Below are 15086 nucleotides of genomic sequence, written 5' to 3' on the forward strand. Positions count from 1 at the left end.
AACCGAATCGGCGCCGAATTTCTGGAGCCATCGGAAAATCTTGCTTTAGCCCAGCCTGCACTCCGATTGTTCGATGATCTATGTGCCCCGCCTATATGGGCTGATCAACGGCTGGAAATGATCTTGACAGCGGTCTATTCTTATCTTCGCATATCTACACATGCGTAGTCTTCCCGCACGGGAGTCACCAACAATCCAGTGTCTAACTTACATTGGCCAATATCCAAGAGTTGCAGGAGTCCACCATACGAACAAGTAAGGGGCTGGAACCCAGGCCGATCCCGCCTGATTGTCTCAGGTTTGAGACATCAAAACATCCTCAGTAAGCCGTGAAAAGTTACCGAATTTTCATTCAGTATGCGTTGGCATCGGCAGACACCTTGCTAGAAGCAAGGAGCTTCCCTGTGACGGATCTCTCGGTCAACATGCGGGCGGAATTGTCTCTAAAAGTCACATCGAAGCCGCTTTGCCAGGCTGGGGGTCTTGATTGATACGTTTGAGGCGCCGAGCCGTGATAGTATTCGGACGGGCGCCTACTCCAAGGTTATATGCTGAAGTCGAAAATAGAAACCTTGGTGTCCGCGTGTTGCCGGCCATTGGGAGTCTAGGAACAGAAGCCCTTCCAGTCAGGACTCAGGTAAAGAACAGGCGCTTCTGCCTTGGATCTACACTGTCTCGAGTAGCCGTCTTTCGCTTTCGTGTGGTATTGGACGCCGGTTGCGGTTGAGGTTGTGGTGAATCGTCCTGTACCGCTTCTTTTATTGTTTGCTTCGATAAACAATAGTCCACGTGGTTATTGAATTTCTTATCATCAGCGATCTGAGGCATCGAGCAGATCGGACAATCCCAGTAGAGTCGTTGTTCGGGCGCTGCTTCGGCGGTCATCGACGCAGGGCTTTTCTCACTTTGGTCATTTTCGTCCCCGGGTGTTTCTTGACTGAGCTTTTCAATGTCTTGCATCTCTTCCTGTAGCTCCTCGCGCGCCGCCTTCTCAAACGCTTCTTCTGCACTTATCTCTTGTTCTCCGGTAACGTCAGTTGCAGCTTCTTGCGGTACGGGTTTTCGCCGAGCAGCGGCACCGAAGAAACTGATGTCAAATTTCTTAGTGCTCACGAGGTTGGTACACCGAATACCAAGCAAACGAAGCTTCATGTTCGAAATCTCCTTCTCCAGCTTCTCTAACATTGGAAGGGCGGATGTAAAAAGATCCTTAGCAGAGGACACGGCCCGAGCGGGCTGATGCTGCCGAGTTAAAACTTCAAAAGTTGCAAGCTTGACCTTGAGAACTAGAGTCCGTCCCTTGAACTGTGTTCGCGACAGATCCTTCTCGAGTTCTTGAGCGCAGGACCAAAGCTTTTGCCTGAATTCTTCTTTCGTGCTAATCTCGTGAAATGTCCTCTCGGTGCCTACGCTTTTGCGTTCGTAGGTTTCGACCGGCTGGATTTTCGTCCTACCGAGGCCGAGATAGCACTGTGCAAGAAAATGAAGAGCCTTCTCGCCGAATAGTTTGGCCAAAAATGCACGCTGGGGATATATGTCGCCGCAATTTTGGATACCAATTGCATCAAGCTCCCGCTCGAATACACGGCCCACACCATTGACTTTGCGCATAGGTAGTTCCTTCATGAATTCCATGATGGCGTCCCTATCATTTGGAACACAGTACTGGCCATTTGGTTTATTGCGATTCGAGGCTATCTTTGCGATTTTTGCGTTCGCAGCGATTCCGGCAGATACGGAGATTTTTGTTGTCCCCAGGATTTCTGCGCGCATGCGATCAACAGTCTCCTCTGGATCGAGCTGGTTTTCATTGCAATAGGCTGTGATGTTCAGATATGCTTCGTCAATGCTCGCACTCTCAAACTGGGGATCGTATTGAGCAATAATGGCACGAATTTCCTGAGCCTTCGCTGTATACTTTTCGTAGTTTTGCGGCAAGCAAATCAATTGAGGACAGAGTTTCATAGCCACAAACGCAGCCATGCCACTCCGACAGCCAAATTTCCGAGCTTCGTAGTTACATGTTGTCAGAACGCCTTTTCCGACGGCCATTGGTACCGTTTTCAGCTCCGGTCTATCTAACTCTTCAACCGCAGCAAAAAAGGCATCGCAGTCAACGTGGACCACATATTGAGAAAGGTCACGCGTCAATTCTAGTTCAGCCAAAAGCTGATCGGCTAGTCGCAGGTCAATTGAAAGATTCAGGCTTTCAAGACGCGCCTTCTCCTTCAGAATCCGTGTGATTTTCTCAGTCAGGACGCCATCCCGTGCTTGTTCATGGTTGAAGAACTTGGAGCCCTTGGAGGCATTGTAAATAATTTCTGAAACCTTTTGCTCTCAGTATACCTTGATCATTAGGAAAGGCAGCTCTCTACTCACCCTTTGCTGGTCCACGGAATCCTGGCCCGCTTTGGTCAGAGAGGGGCCTAGAAGGTGATACTTCAGGGTTTCATCACCATCTTGGAGTTTATTGCCATTCGCATTGTCTTTGGGCGCCTTGCCCTTCTCTTCCCTTTCCGCCTCCATGGAATCATTGCTGCAAGTCAAAATCCAGGAGGAATGAATGGGGGTTCCAGCAAACTGATCGATTTCCAAACTAGGCAGCATTAGGCAGCTTTTCCACGTGATCACGCGTCTCCCACCGCGGCGCTGAACCAGCTGGTCCACGTGCAGAGACAACCCATCAAGCGCCCGTCGAAGTCGAAGTTCATCATGCCCGGCACAAGTTTGTGCTGATCGTGCCCTCATGTGGATCCTCGAGACAGAGGGAGCCTTTCTGCAAGGTGACAATATCCCGCCATGACTATCTCCCTACATCCAAGCAACTGACGCTCGAAGGCAAGCGCGTATGGCTGAAGCCCGGGAAGAGGTACCTCTTCGGTCGTTACAAGACGGAGGGTGGTATGTGCGCGATTGCTTCTCATTACTAATGCAAATTTATACTGATGATGTTATTGTTTAGTCCGAGAAGCGATTCCAGCGCAATCGATATCTCGAAAGCACTTGGTGGTCGAGGTTTTATCGGTCAAGACCGGTGACGGGGTATGCGTGTCCAATCGTGCATTGTTAGCCCACGCTAACTGCTTGCATCCAGTCGAGAACGAGGGCAAAATCGGAGATAGTCGTTAGCGATCAGGGTTCAAAATTCGGCACCATAGTTGATGGAGAACAAATTAAAGGGGATAGTAAACGTTTGGCTGGTGACGAACATACAATTTACGTGGGAAAATATCAGTATGCTTTGAGGTAAGTGCCCGGCAGACACGAAATATAGAGATGAAAGGTTATGGCCTGATGATATTTAGGATAAAATGGCAACCTGTGGTATTAAGCTTCTCTTTCTCTTCCAAGGAGACCAATAAAAATACACTAGCGCGCTTTCGCTCTCGACTCGAAAACCTGGATATCAAGACCATCGAAGATTACATTGTCAACATCACAACGCACGTCATTCAAACCAAGCGGAATACTGCCAAGGGGCTACAGGCGCTGATTAATGGCGGATACATTGTGGACTACTCCTTCATTGATGCCCTAGATTATGCAGCAACGCCGAGTGATTTGGATAATTTAGAGAGTCTGTCTCCATTAGAAGATGACTTCGACGCTGCATGGCCTAATGCGCGAGAGTACCTCCCACCTCCCGGGAAAGAATCCTTCAATGGGTCTGACGAGTCTTTCGCACCGAACCCGGGTCGCCTGCATCTCTTCGATGATTATACTTTCATTTTCTGTGACAAGTCGCAGCATCAAATATTGGAAGAACCGATCACCAATGGGCATGGGAAGGCTTTATATTTCGAGGTGAAAGAAGGCTCCACCACTTCAGAGGAGATTGTACAGTTCATGAAGAACGCAGCCGGTCAGAAAGGCGTTGGCTTTGAGAGAGTTGGGGATGGAGGAGTTGTGTTGGTACGATTCCGGTCAAAAACCGGTAAAGAAGACTGGGTTCTACAGCTCCTCGATGAGGTAGCACTCGCAACTGATCAACGTGTCATTCAACAAAACGAATTCCTCAATGCAATTTTAGAGAATGACGCCTCGATACTGTGTCGGCGGCTACCTCAAGAGTTGGTGCCAGATCCCACACCACCAGAGCCTATACTGCCGCCTACACCAGTTCCACCTTCCAGCGAAGATGCCCGAGTCGTTGATTCTCATCCATCTGAAAACGTGAGTCAGCCTCCCAAGAAGGTTAATGGTACTCGGGTGCGCAAGTATGTCAGCAAAATGAAGACGTTCGATGATGGATTCGATATCAACTCCATACCAGCTTATGCTCCAGGTGTAGAGGAATCCATCGAGGATCTACCACCGATGTCGATAGACGCCCCCTCCGAAAACCAGTCTCAACGCCTAGACAGTATTCAGGAAGAAGAGGACCTGGTTTCAAGCTTGCTACCAGGAGCTAACGCAATGAAACGCCGACGGACTGAGACTTCTCAGCGGAATTTGGAAGATTTGAACACGCGGCCTAAACAGGAGGTACCCCGACCCAAGCGCCAAAAGCTTGACGTGTTAGAAGCAGCCCGTCAGCACCGAGAGGCGGAAGAGGATGCTGCCCGGCAGCGAAGGGAACAAGAGGATGAACTGTTACAAACGTCTCTTAGAGACGTGGATGTTGAGAGACTCAAGGGGCTCGCCATTGTCGAAGAAATGGAACTACCAGCCAAACCGGCGGATGACAGCAACAGTCGGTGGGATGAACGGTGGAATGGCAGGAAAAACTTCAAAAAGTTCCGTCGGAAAGGCGATTCTAGTCAACAACGTCGTCGGATCCAAACGGTCATGGTTCCGTTAGAAGAGGTGGCGCGGAAGGACTTTGGGATCGGAGATCACTACTGGGTTAGCACCAGTAAATCAACCGACCCTGGCCCGCAAGAAAGCCACCAAGACCGCACTCTCAGTCAAGTGGAAAGCGAACCTTCAGTGTCCCAGTCAGTGGAACGAAGTGAACCCGAGAAGACTACGCAAAAAAATCAAAAGCGGGCACGTGAAGAGCGAGATTCAGATAGTGATGATGAACTTCGATTCCGGTTTCGTCGCAGGCGATGAATTAATGTCATTAACAGATAGATCATTTACAGGGCATGTATATCCCATTAATCTCGGGGCACTAGCAGTAAATCAAGTAACAGTTCCACTGACAAGGCGCCAAAATCAGCCACTGAGCTAAGCGGATGCAAACGCTAAAACTTTGGAGTGAAAGGTTATCCTGCAGTGATCTGGATTTCGTCACTGAATTGAGATCGACTGGGGATTTCGCCGTCGACAAGCCAATTTGGAGTACACTGAGCAGGATCGCGACAGTAATTTCAGCCCACAAAAACAGGCTGTCTCCGAATCGCTCATCAAGGTGATACCAGTCGCCCGGGATGAATCTCGAACAAGGGGGCTGCTATTAATATACTGCTTGGAGTCTGAGCCTGGACATGGCATCACGCTTCACAGCCTGCAATCATCTGACCGAATCAAAGTCTTCCAATTCTGTTCATCCATCATTTTGATCTTCCCTCTCTCCATCTCCATTCCCTTCTTCGCCGTCTTCTTCGACTTCCGGCCCCCTCCTTTCTCTCCTGCAAGTTGACTTCCCCTCAATCTCTCTGCGTTCACTCCTTGGACCTTATCACTCTCTCGATCGCTCTCTTCACTCGCTGTCTCCCACGCTGCCTGACGACCTAATTCCTTGCTGCTTTGCTCCGCTCCATCTATCAACACAGACGCATCCAACACAGCATCATCTCCACCATGAAGCACGCTGGCCGGGCGTAATTCGACTTCCCTATTCTTCCTGGTTGCCCCGTCGTCAGTTATAACTACGCTCTGCTTGCTCCTTCGTCTACCCTCTCCACCTTCGAGAGCCCAAATCCGCCTTGAGTATGTTCAGCCTTATGTTCTCAATTCTTTTCTTTTTCCTCTTTTTGCTCTACTCATTATTTTTCGTCATTTACTCTGTCATTTCCAGCTCGCTAACTTGGGTTTTTCCGTAGCCCATTTTTCACTCTTCCTTTTAACGATTTAACGATATTGTGTTCCGCTTGGCGTTTTAGGTCGTCATCCTCCTTTTTCCTTTTTTTCCCAGAATAATGACCGCCGATTGCCTCTCGTCACCTTCTCCCTTCATGAGTTCTGCAATACCACCTCCGCGGCCCGTTTCGGTCAATGCCCTCGCGAGGACCACTTCCGTTTCAAATTCCGGCTCATGCACAAAATCAAACCGAAGCACAAGCGCCGAAATTCCGGCCCATGAGGAGTCCTTCGTACCCGTGGGTCCCGATCCCCCGGGATGGGCCCAGTCTCCAGTGGATACCGAGATGGAGGATGTGCAATCGGCCGAGACGCCATCGCCATGCCAATCCAAGATCCAATTCGAACACCTTCCAGTCGAGATCCACGAGACTATTCTCGATTATTTGTTCGGTGAACGCTCATCAACCTTCACATCGGCTTGCGGGAAATCACCTGCGCGGGGTTGGAACAAATCTTTGCGGCATCCGAGGCGGAAAGCTCTTTCGAATCTGGCCTTGATCTTGCCGGTGTGGAGAGTTTTGGTGCAAGATCGGATCTACAGACACAGTTCGTCAACCATTTTTTTCCGTTGCTCACTATCGGTGCTAACATCTACCGTCAGTTAAACTCAAGGGAACCACAGATGAGCTAGAGGAAAGTGCACGCTGGTTCTGTGCACATCCTCATCTGGCGCTCTATGTCCGTCACGTGGAGATATGGATACCCGTCTGGGGTCAGCGAGCAGTCAAGTATCCGTCGCGGCAGCTTCCTAGGAGACCAAATGACCAGAATGGCGCCCTGACTAACGCGGCCGCTATTCAGGCGACAATGGCATGGGATGAGTCGGTCTCCAACCCAGCGACTGACTACAAGTATCACTATGCAAGCCACAATGCAACCTTGGAAGAAATGTTTGTTCATGTACAGAACGTATTTCCGGGGGCTCGTATACTCACTCTGGAAGGGGGTCACTGCAAAAAGCCGCCAATGGTACGCCATTTCAGAAATGACCCGGCCGGACGGACGTGCCGCCAACTCCCCGTGCTGCCGGACATCCAAACATTCGTCATGCGTGGCGCTTGGAACATCATGCGCGATCACCAACACTGGTTAACTTTGTCTGAAGCCTTACCGAGAGTCCGGGAATGGCAATGTGCGTACGCAAAGTCGAAGATTGAAGGGTACGAGACAATTGCCGGGATCCTCCGCCGCCTACCTCCGACACTGGTACACATCAACATCAGCCTAGAAGGTTTCTACAACAAGGACAGCTCCCAAAGCCGCTGGCTCGGCGATGGGGCCAACCCATCACATCTATGCCACCTCCTCGGCGAGGTCGCCCCGCGCCTAGAGTCGCTCACATTCACAGGCAAGGTGTGCTCCTGTCTCTTTGAATCCACGCGAACCTTCGTGAGCAACTGGCCATCCAAATCAAAGCTCAGATCGCTGGACCTAGTTGTGAAAACCTGCTGTCGAGACAGAAAGCTCCATCCGAGCCTTCCTTTCCTCGACGAATTTTCCGGAATCACAAACCTAAACTTCATCCGCGCCTTCGAGAAGCTCGTCATCTCCGCAATCGCCGGGCTCCAAATCCACCAGGAACTCGACTACATGCGCATCCGCTTCATCGACCTCGACTCCGCTTGCCCACCTCTCAACCCTTACTTCCAGCTCGTGGGCACTAACTGCACAGGCCTCTGGAATGAACCTATCCTCGAAGCCCTGCACTCCGCCCGTCCGAATGCCCAGTTCGTCAAACTCTCTGACGGCATTGCTCCCCAATACCACAACCATCAGGTCGTGGGCGCGCTATACCCTCGTACCCGACCGCTAAGCATTCACGCATCCACATACAGGATCATAGCTGATGTACCAAAACCCTGATGAGCGGGACTAGCGAAAGGAACCCCAAAGAGGAAAAGGGAAAAGAATCCAAATTTGGGAACAACACTATCGTCGTGACACCTCCACATCACCACTTTCTTTCTTTTCCCATGGTGGTGATCGCCATATTTGCAGCACAGCTTTGTTATCTGTAGGATTATAAGATACCATAATACGTTGTTTCTCTTTCTTGTTTCCTTTTTTTTTTTTTTTTCCCTCTCTTTCATTTACTCTACTATGGCGGTTTTCACGCATCACTGGGGTGAGGGGACATGACGTGGCATCAATGGAGACTTAAAACCCCAATGATATCAGGTAGATATCAGTTTATCAATCAGCCAACCTAAATTCCAATTAAAATCAAGATTCTATCCAAATAAACGTGACTAGGTTAACTTCTAATCAAAGATTGTCTCCGCATTGCCTCCGAGTAAACGCAATTTAGGTATATACATGTTAAAGGATAGACAGGGAGCATTGCTCTCAGCCCCAGCCGGCGATGGGGCAATGCTCAGATACTTATTGACTCTACACACTACGAGTACCACCACCAACATCTTCCACAATAATCCCTAAAATCCAAGCATTCACCGCGAAGAAACCTAGGCTCGCTAGAAACAAGCCCGGGACGAAACTCGACATTCCTAGGAACTCCAAAAGATATCCTTGTTGCAACCAGAGGGCCTAATCGTTGCGGCATTAGCACATCCGCGCCTATCGGAAGGAGAGAAGAAGCGGTGAAAGCAGGATAATTAGATAGGTAATTGGGTAGTTGGGAGTTGATTGGCAATGAATGAACATACCTGGCCGACAACCCACAAGGTAGCAGCGAATGCTCCCAATTGGGGTTTCTGCAAGAGGGATGACGTAGGGAGGTAAAAAGGAAGGAAGATCAGGTACCAAAGGAAGTACTGTTGGTTGTTGTTGGGTTTCGTTAGTATGGATTATTATGGTGCGGAGGTGGAATACGGATGTAGAGAGTAGGGATGGCCGTGACAGCATGGGAAGGAGATGGTATTTAATGGACTAGATCTTGGACAGTAATGCAAGGCCGAGATATATGTGATAATGAGCAAGGAAATGGACTTACTTGGCTTGTACAGACTTTGTTAAATGTGACGAACGCGAATGTCTGGGCAAGCATCGTCCCAGGTAGATCCTTTTTGCCTAGAATGAGGGGAATAAGGACGACGGCTAGGGGTAACTGCGGGATGAAAGCCAAGGATTCAAAGCTTCCGGTTGGGCTCCCATGCCCACTCGTGGGGTCCGCAGCGGCAGTAAGGTATAGAAGGGTACTATACGGCGAGAAATTATGCCGATGGTCAATGCGGGTTAAATGATGGAAGTATGTGTGCTGGAGGAAAGGCGTGCCGTAGCGCAGGTACATGACGGCGTTGAGGGCAGCAAAGGTAAGCAACGATGTTAGGGTGAGCCGAATCCGACACGGGGTGATGAAACTGATGATCTGCGATGCAATGCTGACAGGGGTCGTAGTAGGCTCTAGTTTGGTTTGCTCGCCTGGCGATTTAGTCGTAGCGTTGTTGGATTTGGGTTCGGCCTCCCGACTTTCCGATATACGCGGGGTAGCGGTAGTAGTAGCACGGGGCCCCTCGTCTTCCAGCCACCACAGCGTAGAAACCCCGTAGATAAACGGGTATATCTTGAAATGCACGCCGAGACCTAGCAGGATACCAGCAAGGTACGTTCTGCGGTTCAGAACAGCCCAGAGCAACGCGATAACCAACACCCCCAACAAGCCCTCAGAGCTACCACGCGTGCTGATATTCGCGACCATAGGGTTCAGAAGCCAGAAGCTAGCATACTTTAGAGCGCGTTCTGGCGTCATCCTGTGCGTTAAAACCAAGGATTTCGCGACAAGCCACCCCGCCACAACATCGGACAGGGCGAAGAGGGCCTTGCCAAAGGAGAAGAAACCCGGAATGGCCCAGGTGGTGGGAAGCAGCATCCACGCTAGCAGGGGCGTGTAGCGGTATGTGTCGCGGGAGTAGGGGGACTCTCCTCGAGACACATAGCGCGATGCATCGGTGAAGACCATATAGTCGATATCTGTGTATTTCACAGCCGAGTGCGCGTCTTGCCACGCTCCGTAAAATAGGAGTACCACGCGGAGGCCAATGGCCGCACCGTAAATTGCGGCCGGATTTCGGAAAACCGATGCCATTGTCTCGAGATTTCTATCAATGTAGACCTTCTGGCGGAATTATGGAACAGGTCATGAGAGAGGCTTGTCCCGCAGAAAGATCATAACAGTGCGAACTCGATAAGCGGCGATGCAAGACCTGGGGAAGCAGTTCTGTTGCGTATACAATTCAGTGGGCACGTTTATCCATTTGGTATCAAACCCCCGTCGAAATTGGGACTGAAGGGATTATTGTCGACGTGATGTTGCCCAACGCTGGAAGTTTGAGTGGCATCTTCGAATCTGCTGACTCAGCATTCATCCTGATCCGGGGCTGTAGTTATACGATCCCCACGTAAACTACTCCGTTCAAGTAAAGAAATGGAAAGTTGGTTGTTAGTGGCTGATGCTAGTCATGAATCATGATTATATACATTGCTGATAGGTCAATTTCGCAGAATATCCAGGTAAGCAACTAATATATATTGCAAACAAGAGTGTGGGTATAAACGGAACAGAAATATATATCCAAGTGAGGGTATGCATATCATGAATAAAGGGTAGTACAACTGAATAGTTAGCTTAAAAGCCAAATAAAAGAATAAGGACTCAGTGTCCAAGTGAGAAGGAGAGCTGCTAGGTTCGATCATGAATAATAAGGAATGGCTGAATTTGAGAAGAAAGATGGCTCGGCCAGCTGGTTGCCGAAGAAGCCGGTATTCGAATACTTCAAATGCTTGTCATCGGAGCCGAGCAAGCCCCCATCATTGATGCTGTCCATGTCGGCCATCGGAACTAGGTTGCTGTCGCTCCAGCTCAGGAAGTCCCATAGATACTGGCCACTAGGATCGTCGATGGTTGAGGGAGGAAACGGATCGGTGAAACCGTTTTCATGGGTTATCATGAAGCCTCGTCCAAATTCGCCTTGGGAGGGAAGAACTCCTGGCGCCATGATAAGACTAGCCTCCCGCGAGGTGGGGGAAAGGTTGGCACTATTAATGCTGCTGGTTTCAGCAACCATGCCGGAGCCACGTTTGCTGGCTTCAAAAATTCTGGAAACCGCATCGAGAGTTTTCCTTGCGGTTGGGCTAGCTTGCTGTAGCCTTGCAAATACGAGCAACGCGTCTTGGACTTGCGTTTGACAAGCCTCCGTTGTGGCTCGCGCGTCTGTTACAGTACTGTCGTTGATGAATAGTCCTAATAGAGGGACCATGGTGCTTTGGAAGAGGAACCAAACCGCATTCCAACCAACCATCTGTGGAGTTTTGGCGGCAGCAGAGATGTCGCTGATTGCAGTTTCGGCGATCTCCCTACACCTCTCAATCGCCGACCGCTCCTCAGACCTTAAAGCAATATACGGGACCCGCCGCATGGCATAGCTCAACAAGGTGGGACGGTAGAGGAGGATGCGCTGAACATGATACCGCCATTTCATAACTTCCCGAGTATTTGAAATTGATTCAGGGCATGGCTCATGGTCCTTAAGAATATATGGCAAGCTGTTGTACCACTCCACCAATTGAGTATCAAAGTGGATGATTTCGTTGTATTTCGTCAAGGGGGAAACCGCTAGCGCGTCTTGGATTTGGTTGCTGATTTTGCAGAACCTAACATTTTCCAGAAGCGGAAGGATATCGAGTACATTTCCCTTTTTGGGTTCAGCAAATGGCAGATAGCCTTTGAGAGGGAACAATACATACCGACTCGCGATGATGAGGAAGCTTGACTGTAATTGATGGACTGAATCGACCCATCGTTGGCCGCCCCAAAGTTACGCCTCCCCAACAATCCATCAAAAACAATGTCCACCATACCCTTCGTTTCAGATCCAATGATGCCAACTTCTGTTTATTGATGGGATCGGGCTGGTCGGCAAATTCTCTGTGTAGGCCCATTGTGGCAGCCATGCGAAGAGCGGCACCCATGAGGGAGTATGCTAAGTTTGGTTGAGCAACATAATGCAAGTACCAACCTCCTAAGATACCAAGAGTTTGCACTGTCTCCAAATGAGACGAGGCAAGCGATTCCAGATCCAGGTATGCCCTACAGCGAGAGTAATATATCTTGTGGGATACGTCATCGCAGGTTGACGCACAAATACTACCCATCGTAAGGACCATATTCAGCAAGCAATACCACCGGTCATCCTTTCGGTGCCCTGAAGCGTAGGTGTCGCGGAATGACTGCTCGTCCAAGATTGGTGTCAGAGGCTGAACGTAAGTGAAGTAGGCATCTAGAAGCTGAGACTCTGGCACTTGCAGATGGACCTGAGGAGGAGTGCTTGGTTGATCGTGGACCTGCCATGATTGACTCTCTGACGAAGAGAGTTCTGCCACCGATCCTCGACGCGGGCCGCTTGGAGGAGTGCTAGCGAAGTACGCCGCAGAGCCAGGGTCTAGCCATACGATCGTTTTGAGCACCGCATTAATGGACGAGACGCCAAGGTACGAGGACGGCCCTCTCGTGGAAAGCGACAAGGCGTTGACATCGTCAGATATGGTGTTTGCGATCTCGCTGCTCAGATTCCGCGGATCGTTGGACTCCTCAGGCATAGCCTGTAGGGACTCGAGGTTTCCATCTTCAGTCGATATTGGTGAAACATGTGCGTCATGCGAAGTCGAAGTTGCCGGGGATGTTTGGCGCGGCGGTATTGCATTTTGAACTTGCACTTGCACTTGCGGCTGGGCCAGTGACTTGCTGGTAAGTTCAACAAGTTTCTCACGAGGCAGGCTGGCAAGAGCTTCTGGTGTTGCGCCGGGGAAGAGCTTCTCCAGGACTGTCCGATACTCGTCCAGCGTTGTCGATAGTTTCTCTACATGCCTGTCCCAAGAGCCTAGTGAGCTGCTGCAGGACAGAAAAGTCAAAAAGCAAATACGTACCTTCGAGAGGGCCGCGGATCAGAGTACTGACAGAGGTCGGCTTTCTTGTACCACCGACAAGCTTCGCAAGGTTTTTCACCATCGCATTTAATCTTACGATGGCGGCAGGATGTACAAGCCCGAAGCGTGGTGACTCGGCGCCCGATCGAGGGCTGGCGCTCTCGACCTCCGCGGGCGGGGGTTGAGGCTGTCGGATTTTCGAAGCCTTCGAAGGTGTGGAACATTGCTAGCAATAAATATGCTCGATTTGGAGGAGTTGAGAGGGAGAGTTACGGGAGGAATGGCCGCTGGCGTGGTTAATAGAGGCGCATCACATGGAGAGAGAAGAGTGGGCGTCGTCGATGTAGAAGAAGCAAAGCCCGGAAAAGCGAAGAAAGAAGAAGTCTGGAAAAGGCGGGGAAGAAGGCTAAAGAGGGGAGGAAAAATAGCCCAGGGAGCGACAGCGTGCAGCGAGCGAGCCAGAGTACCACTCAAGGCGGATAATAAGAAGGTGAATTATACGGATTCTTCCAGGCGTCAAGTCATCTTCAGTTGCCTCTGACAGAGGCAGTCAAAGTCAAACCCTGGAGATCGTCGGCGCTCCTCGGTCCTCTGATTCCCTCTGATTTCCTCTGGCTTCCTCTGATCCCCATTTCTTCCCCGCAAACCAGTCCTGCAGCCAAACGGGCCTGAATTGTGCTCTAGCGAGCTGTGACTAGATACGAGACCGGCGATTATCCCGCATCCGACAATAGCCCTACGTGAGGCTGTCTCCCGCCTTCCGGCCCCTTACCCACCGCAAACCCCCTCGTTAATTATGATAATCTTACAAAGCCAGACCGACAAGGATTTCACGATGCGATTCTTATATCACAGCGTTATTGCTGGGGATGGGTCGGTGCTGCCGGCAGTGTACTAGACTGCTAGCACCCCAGGAGTACTAGCCTGCCGCTTGCCCGGGCCTTCTGACCGCTGCCTAGTCTTCCTGCAGGCCTTGCTCGTCTTCGTCACCGCTGGCCCTGGCATTAAATTACCTGTGTCAGGATCAAGCCAAGAACCCCAAGGATTGGTCTGCGGAGGACACGTTTTTTATGATTTGACCGGATACCCACATGGGTTCAACAAAGGATGAAGAAGCCGCGCCCTGGAGGATAACTACTCAATGAGTCGATGATCAAGTGGGCGTCTTGGGTATACGAAAGCTTGTTGAGAAGTGGCCTCGCCTGGTTACATGAAGTCGGATTTTCCCTGCCGCTGCCTTCTCTGGATGGGCTCTCCAGGATCTGGCGCCCCCAGCTAATCTGGGGGTGGCGAATGGCAAATATCACCAGCCTATCATGGAGGCTGTGACGCGAGTATCTCCTATTCAAGAGCTGGAAAATGCGCAGCAGATACTACCCCGTAGAGGATGGTATCCCTCGATTCGAGCTTGCGAAATTGCATCACAGTTATGTTAGCCTGCAGTAGTCAGTTAATTCAGCATTTTTCATGCAAGGATGGAGCCAGGATGCATCCAAAGATTATACTCCGTATTCATGCGTATCCGCCCTCTTCGTTCAATTAGATCGGCAGGATTCCGGTGGCTCTTGCTGCAGCCCAGGAGAATTACAGAAGCAAATAAAACGAAGCGATATTAAATGAAACTGGAAACAAAGTGAAAGTTGACCCGAGTACCCCCTTATGGATTCTGTTGTGGGCAACGCTGAAACCATCATAACCCCAGTGACTTCGTATGTCGCTGGTGAGAAAAACAAAAAGCGGATAAGACCATATGCAACCCCGGCCACAGAGTGAGACGAAGATTCGAATGCACCCGCCATGCTTTCTCGGTAGTCTTCTGCAAGTGACCAACTCTAAAGTGACTGGGACAATGCGAGTGCCAGCCTGAACTCCGCACTTGCTGGGTACCCCAATACCCTACATCGAGAAACATGCCAGGTTCCCTCACTAGTATTGGATTAACCACTGGGCAGCGAACGCTCAGATGCGCTTGTGGCTCGAAGAATACGTAGTCATTGCGGCGTCACCAATGAACCTGACACCCCTAAAGCGACCAAGGCCAATGAAACCCTGTCAGATGTCGTGGTCAGATTGGGATAGTGGCGTCCCGTGGACTTTAGGCTGTATCTAGCCATCTGGTGAAGGTTTGGTGTTGCTCTCCTGCAGTCGTCCGCAAAGGTTTAACGCGTCCAGAA

At 50.4% G+C, this 15086-nt stretch overlaps 5 protein-coding genes across 5 annotated transcripts; 2 read left to right on the forward strand and 3 right to left on the reverse strand.

Annotated features, from left to right (window-relative positions):
* Positions 1–633: 633 nt before the first annotated feature.
* ASPSYDRAFT_147999 (Y-family DNA polymerase) lies at positions 634–2526 on the reverse strand (the record flags this gene model as incomplete). Its single annotated transcript, XM_040841768.1, has 2 exons — positions 634–2328; positions 2380–2526. 2 exons carry the CDS (start codon positions 2524–2526, stop codon positions 634–636), a joined length of 1842 nt encoding a protein of 613 aa, XP_040705393.1.
* A 636-nt stretch (positions 2527–3162) lies between these two features.
* ASPSYDRAFT_43493 (DNA damage response protein RcaA) lies at positions 3163–5066 on the forward strand. Its single transcript, XM_040846668.1, has one exon. The coding sequence runs from the start codon at positions 3277–3279 to the stop codon at positions 5053–5055; it is 1779 nt and encodes a 592-aa protein (XP_040705394.1). The 5' UTR covers positions 3163–3276; the 3' UTR covers positions 5056–5066.
* A 1020-nt stretch (positions 5067–6086) lies between these two features.
* Positions 6087–7893, forward strand: ASPSYDRAFT_147256 (uncharacterized protein; the record flags this gene model as incomplete). Its single annotated transcript, XM_040841698.1, has 2 exons — positions 6087–6576; positions 6632–7893. The coding sequence occupies 2 exons, from the start codon at positions 6087–6089 to the stop codon at positions 7891–7893; spliced, it is 1752 nt and encodes a 583-aa protein (XP_040705395.1).
* Positions 7894–7926: 33 nt separating this feature from the next.
* Positions 7927–10075, reverse strand: ASPSYDRAFT_1173439 (glycosylphosphatidylinositol-alpha 1,4 mannosyltransferase I; the record flags this gene model as incomplete). The annotated part of the gene is made up of 4 exons (XM_040840280.1): positions 7927–8577; positions 8697–8804; positions 8984–9371; positions 9522–10075. 4 exons carry the CDS (start codon positions 10073–10075, stop codon positions 8422–8424), a joined length of 1206 nt encoding a protein of 401 aa, XP_040705396.1. The 3' UTR covers positions 7927–8421.
* A 604-nt stretch (positions 10076–10679) lies between these two features.
* ASPSYDRAFT_56829 (putative C6 transcription factor) lies at positions 10680–13136 on the reverse strand (the record flags this gene model as incomplete). Its single annotated transcript, XM_040849276.1, has 3 exons — positions 10680–11681; positions 11734–12853; positions 12913–13136. The coding sequence occupies 3 exons, from the start codon at positions 13134–13136 to the stop codon at positions 10680–10682; spliced, it is 2346 nt and encodes a 781-aa protein (XP_040705397.1).
* Between the last annotated feature and the right edge of the window lie 1950 nt (positions 13137–15086).

This window comes from Aspergillus sydowii (assembly GCF_001890705.1).
Source record: "Aspergillus sydowii CBS 593.65 unplaced genomic scaffold ASPSYscaffold_3, whole genome shotgun sequence".
NCBI classification, from domain to species: domain Eukaryota; kingdom Fungi; phylum Ascomycota; class Eurotiomycetes; order Eurotiales; family Aspergillaceae; genus Aspergillus; species Aspergillus sydowii.

Bases quoted from the DNA above. Each gene is read 5' to 3' on its own strand.
- ASPSYDRAFT_43493 (XM_040846668.1), top strand. From the start codon at position 3,277: ATGAAAGGTTATGGCCTGATGATATTTAGGATAAAATGGCAACCTGTG.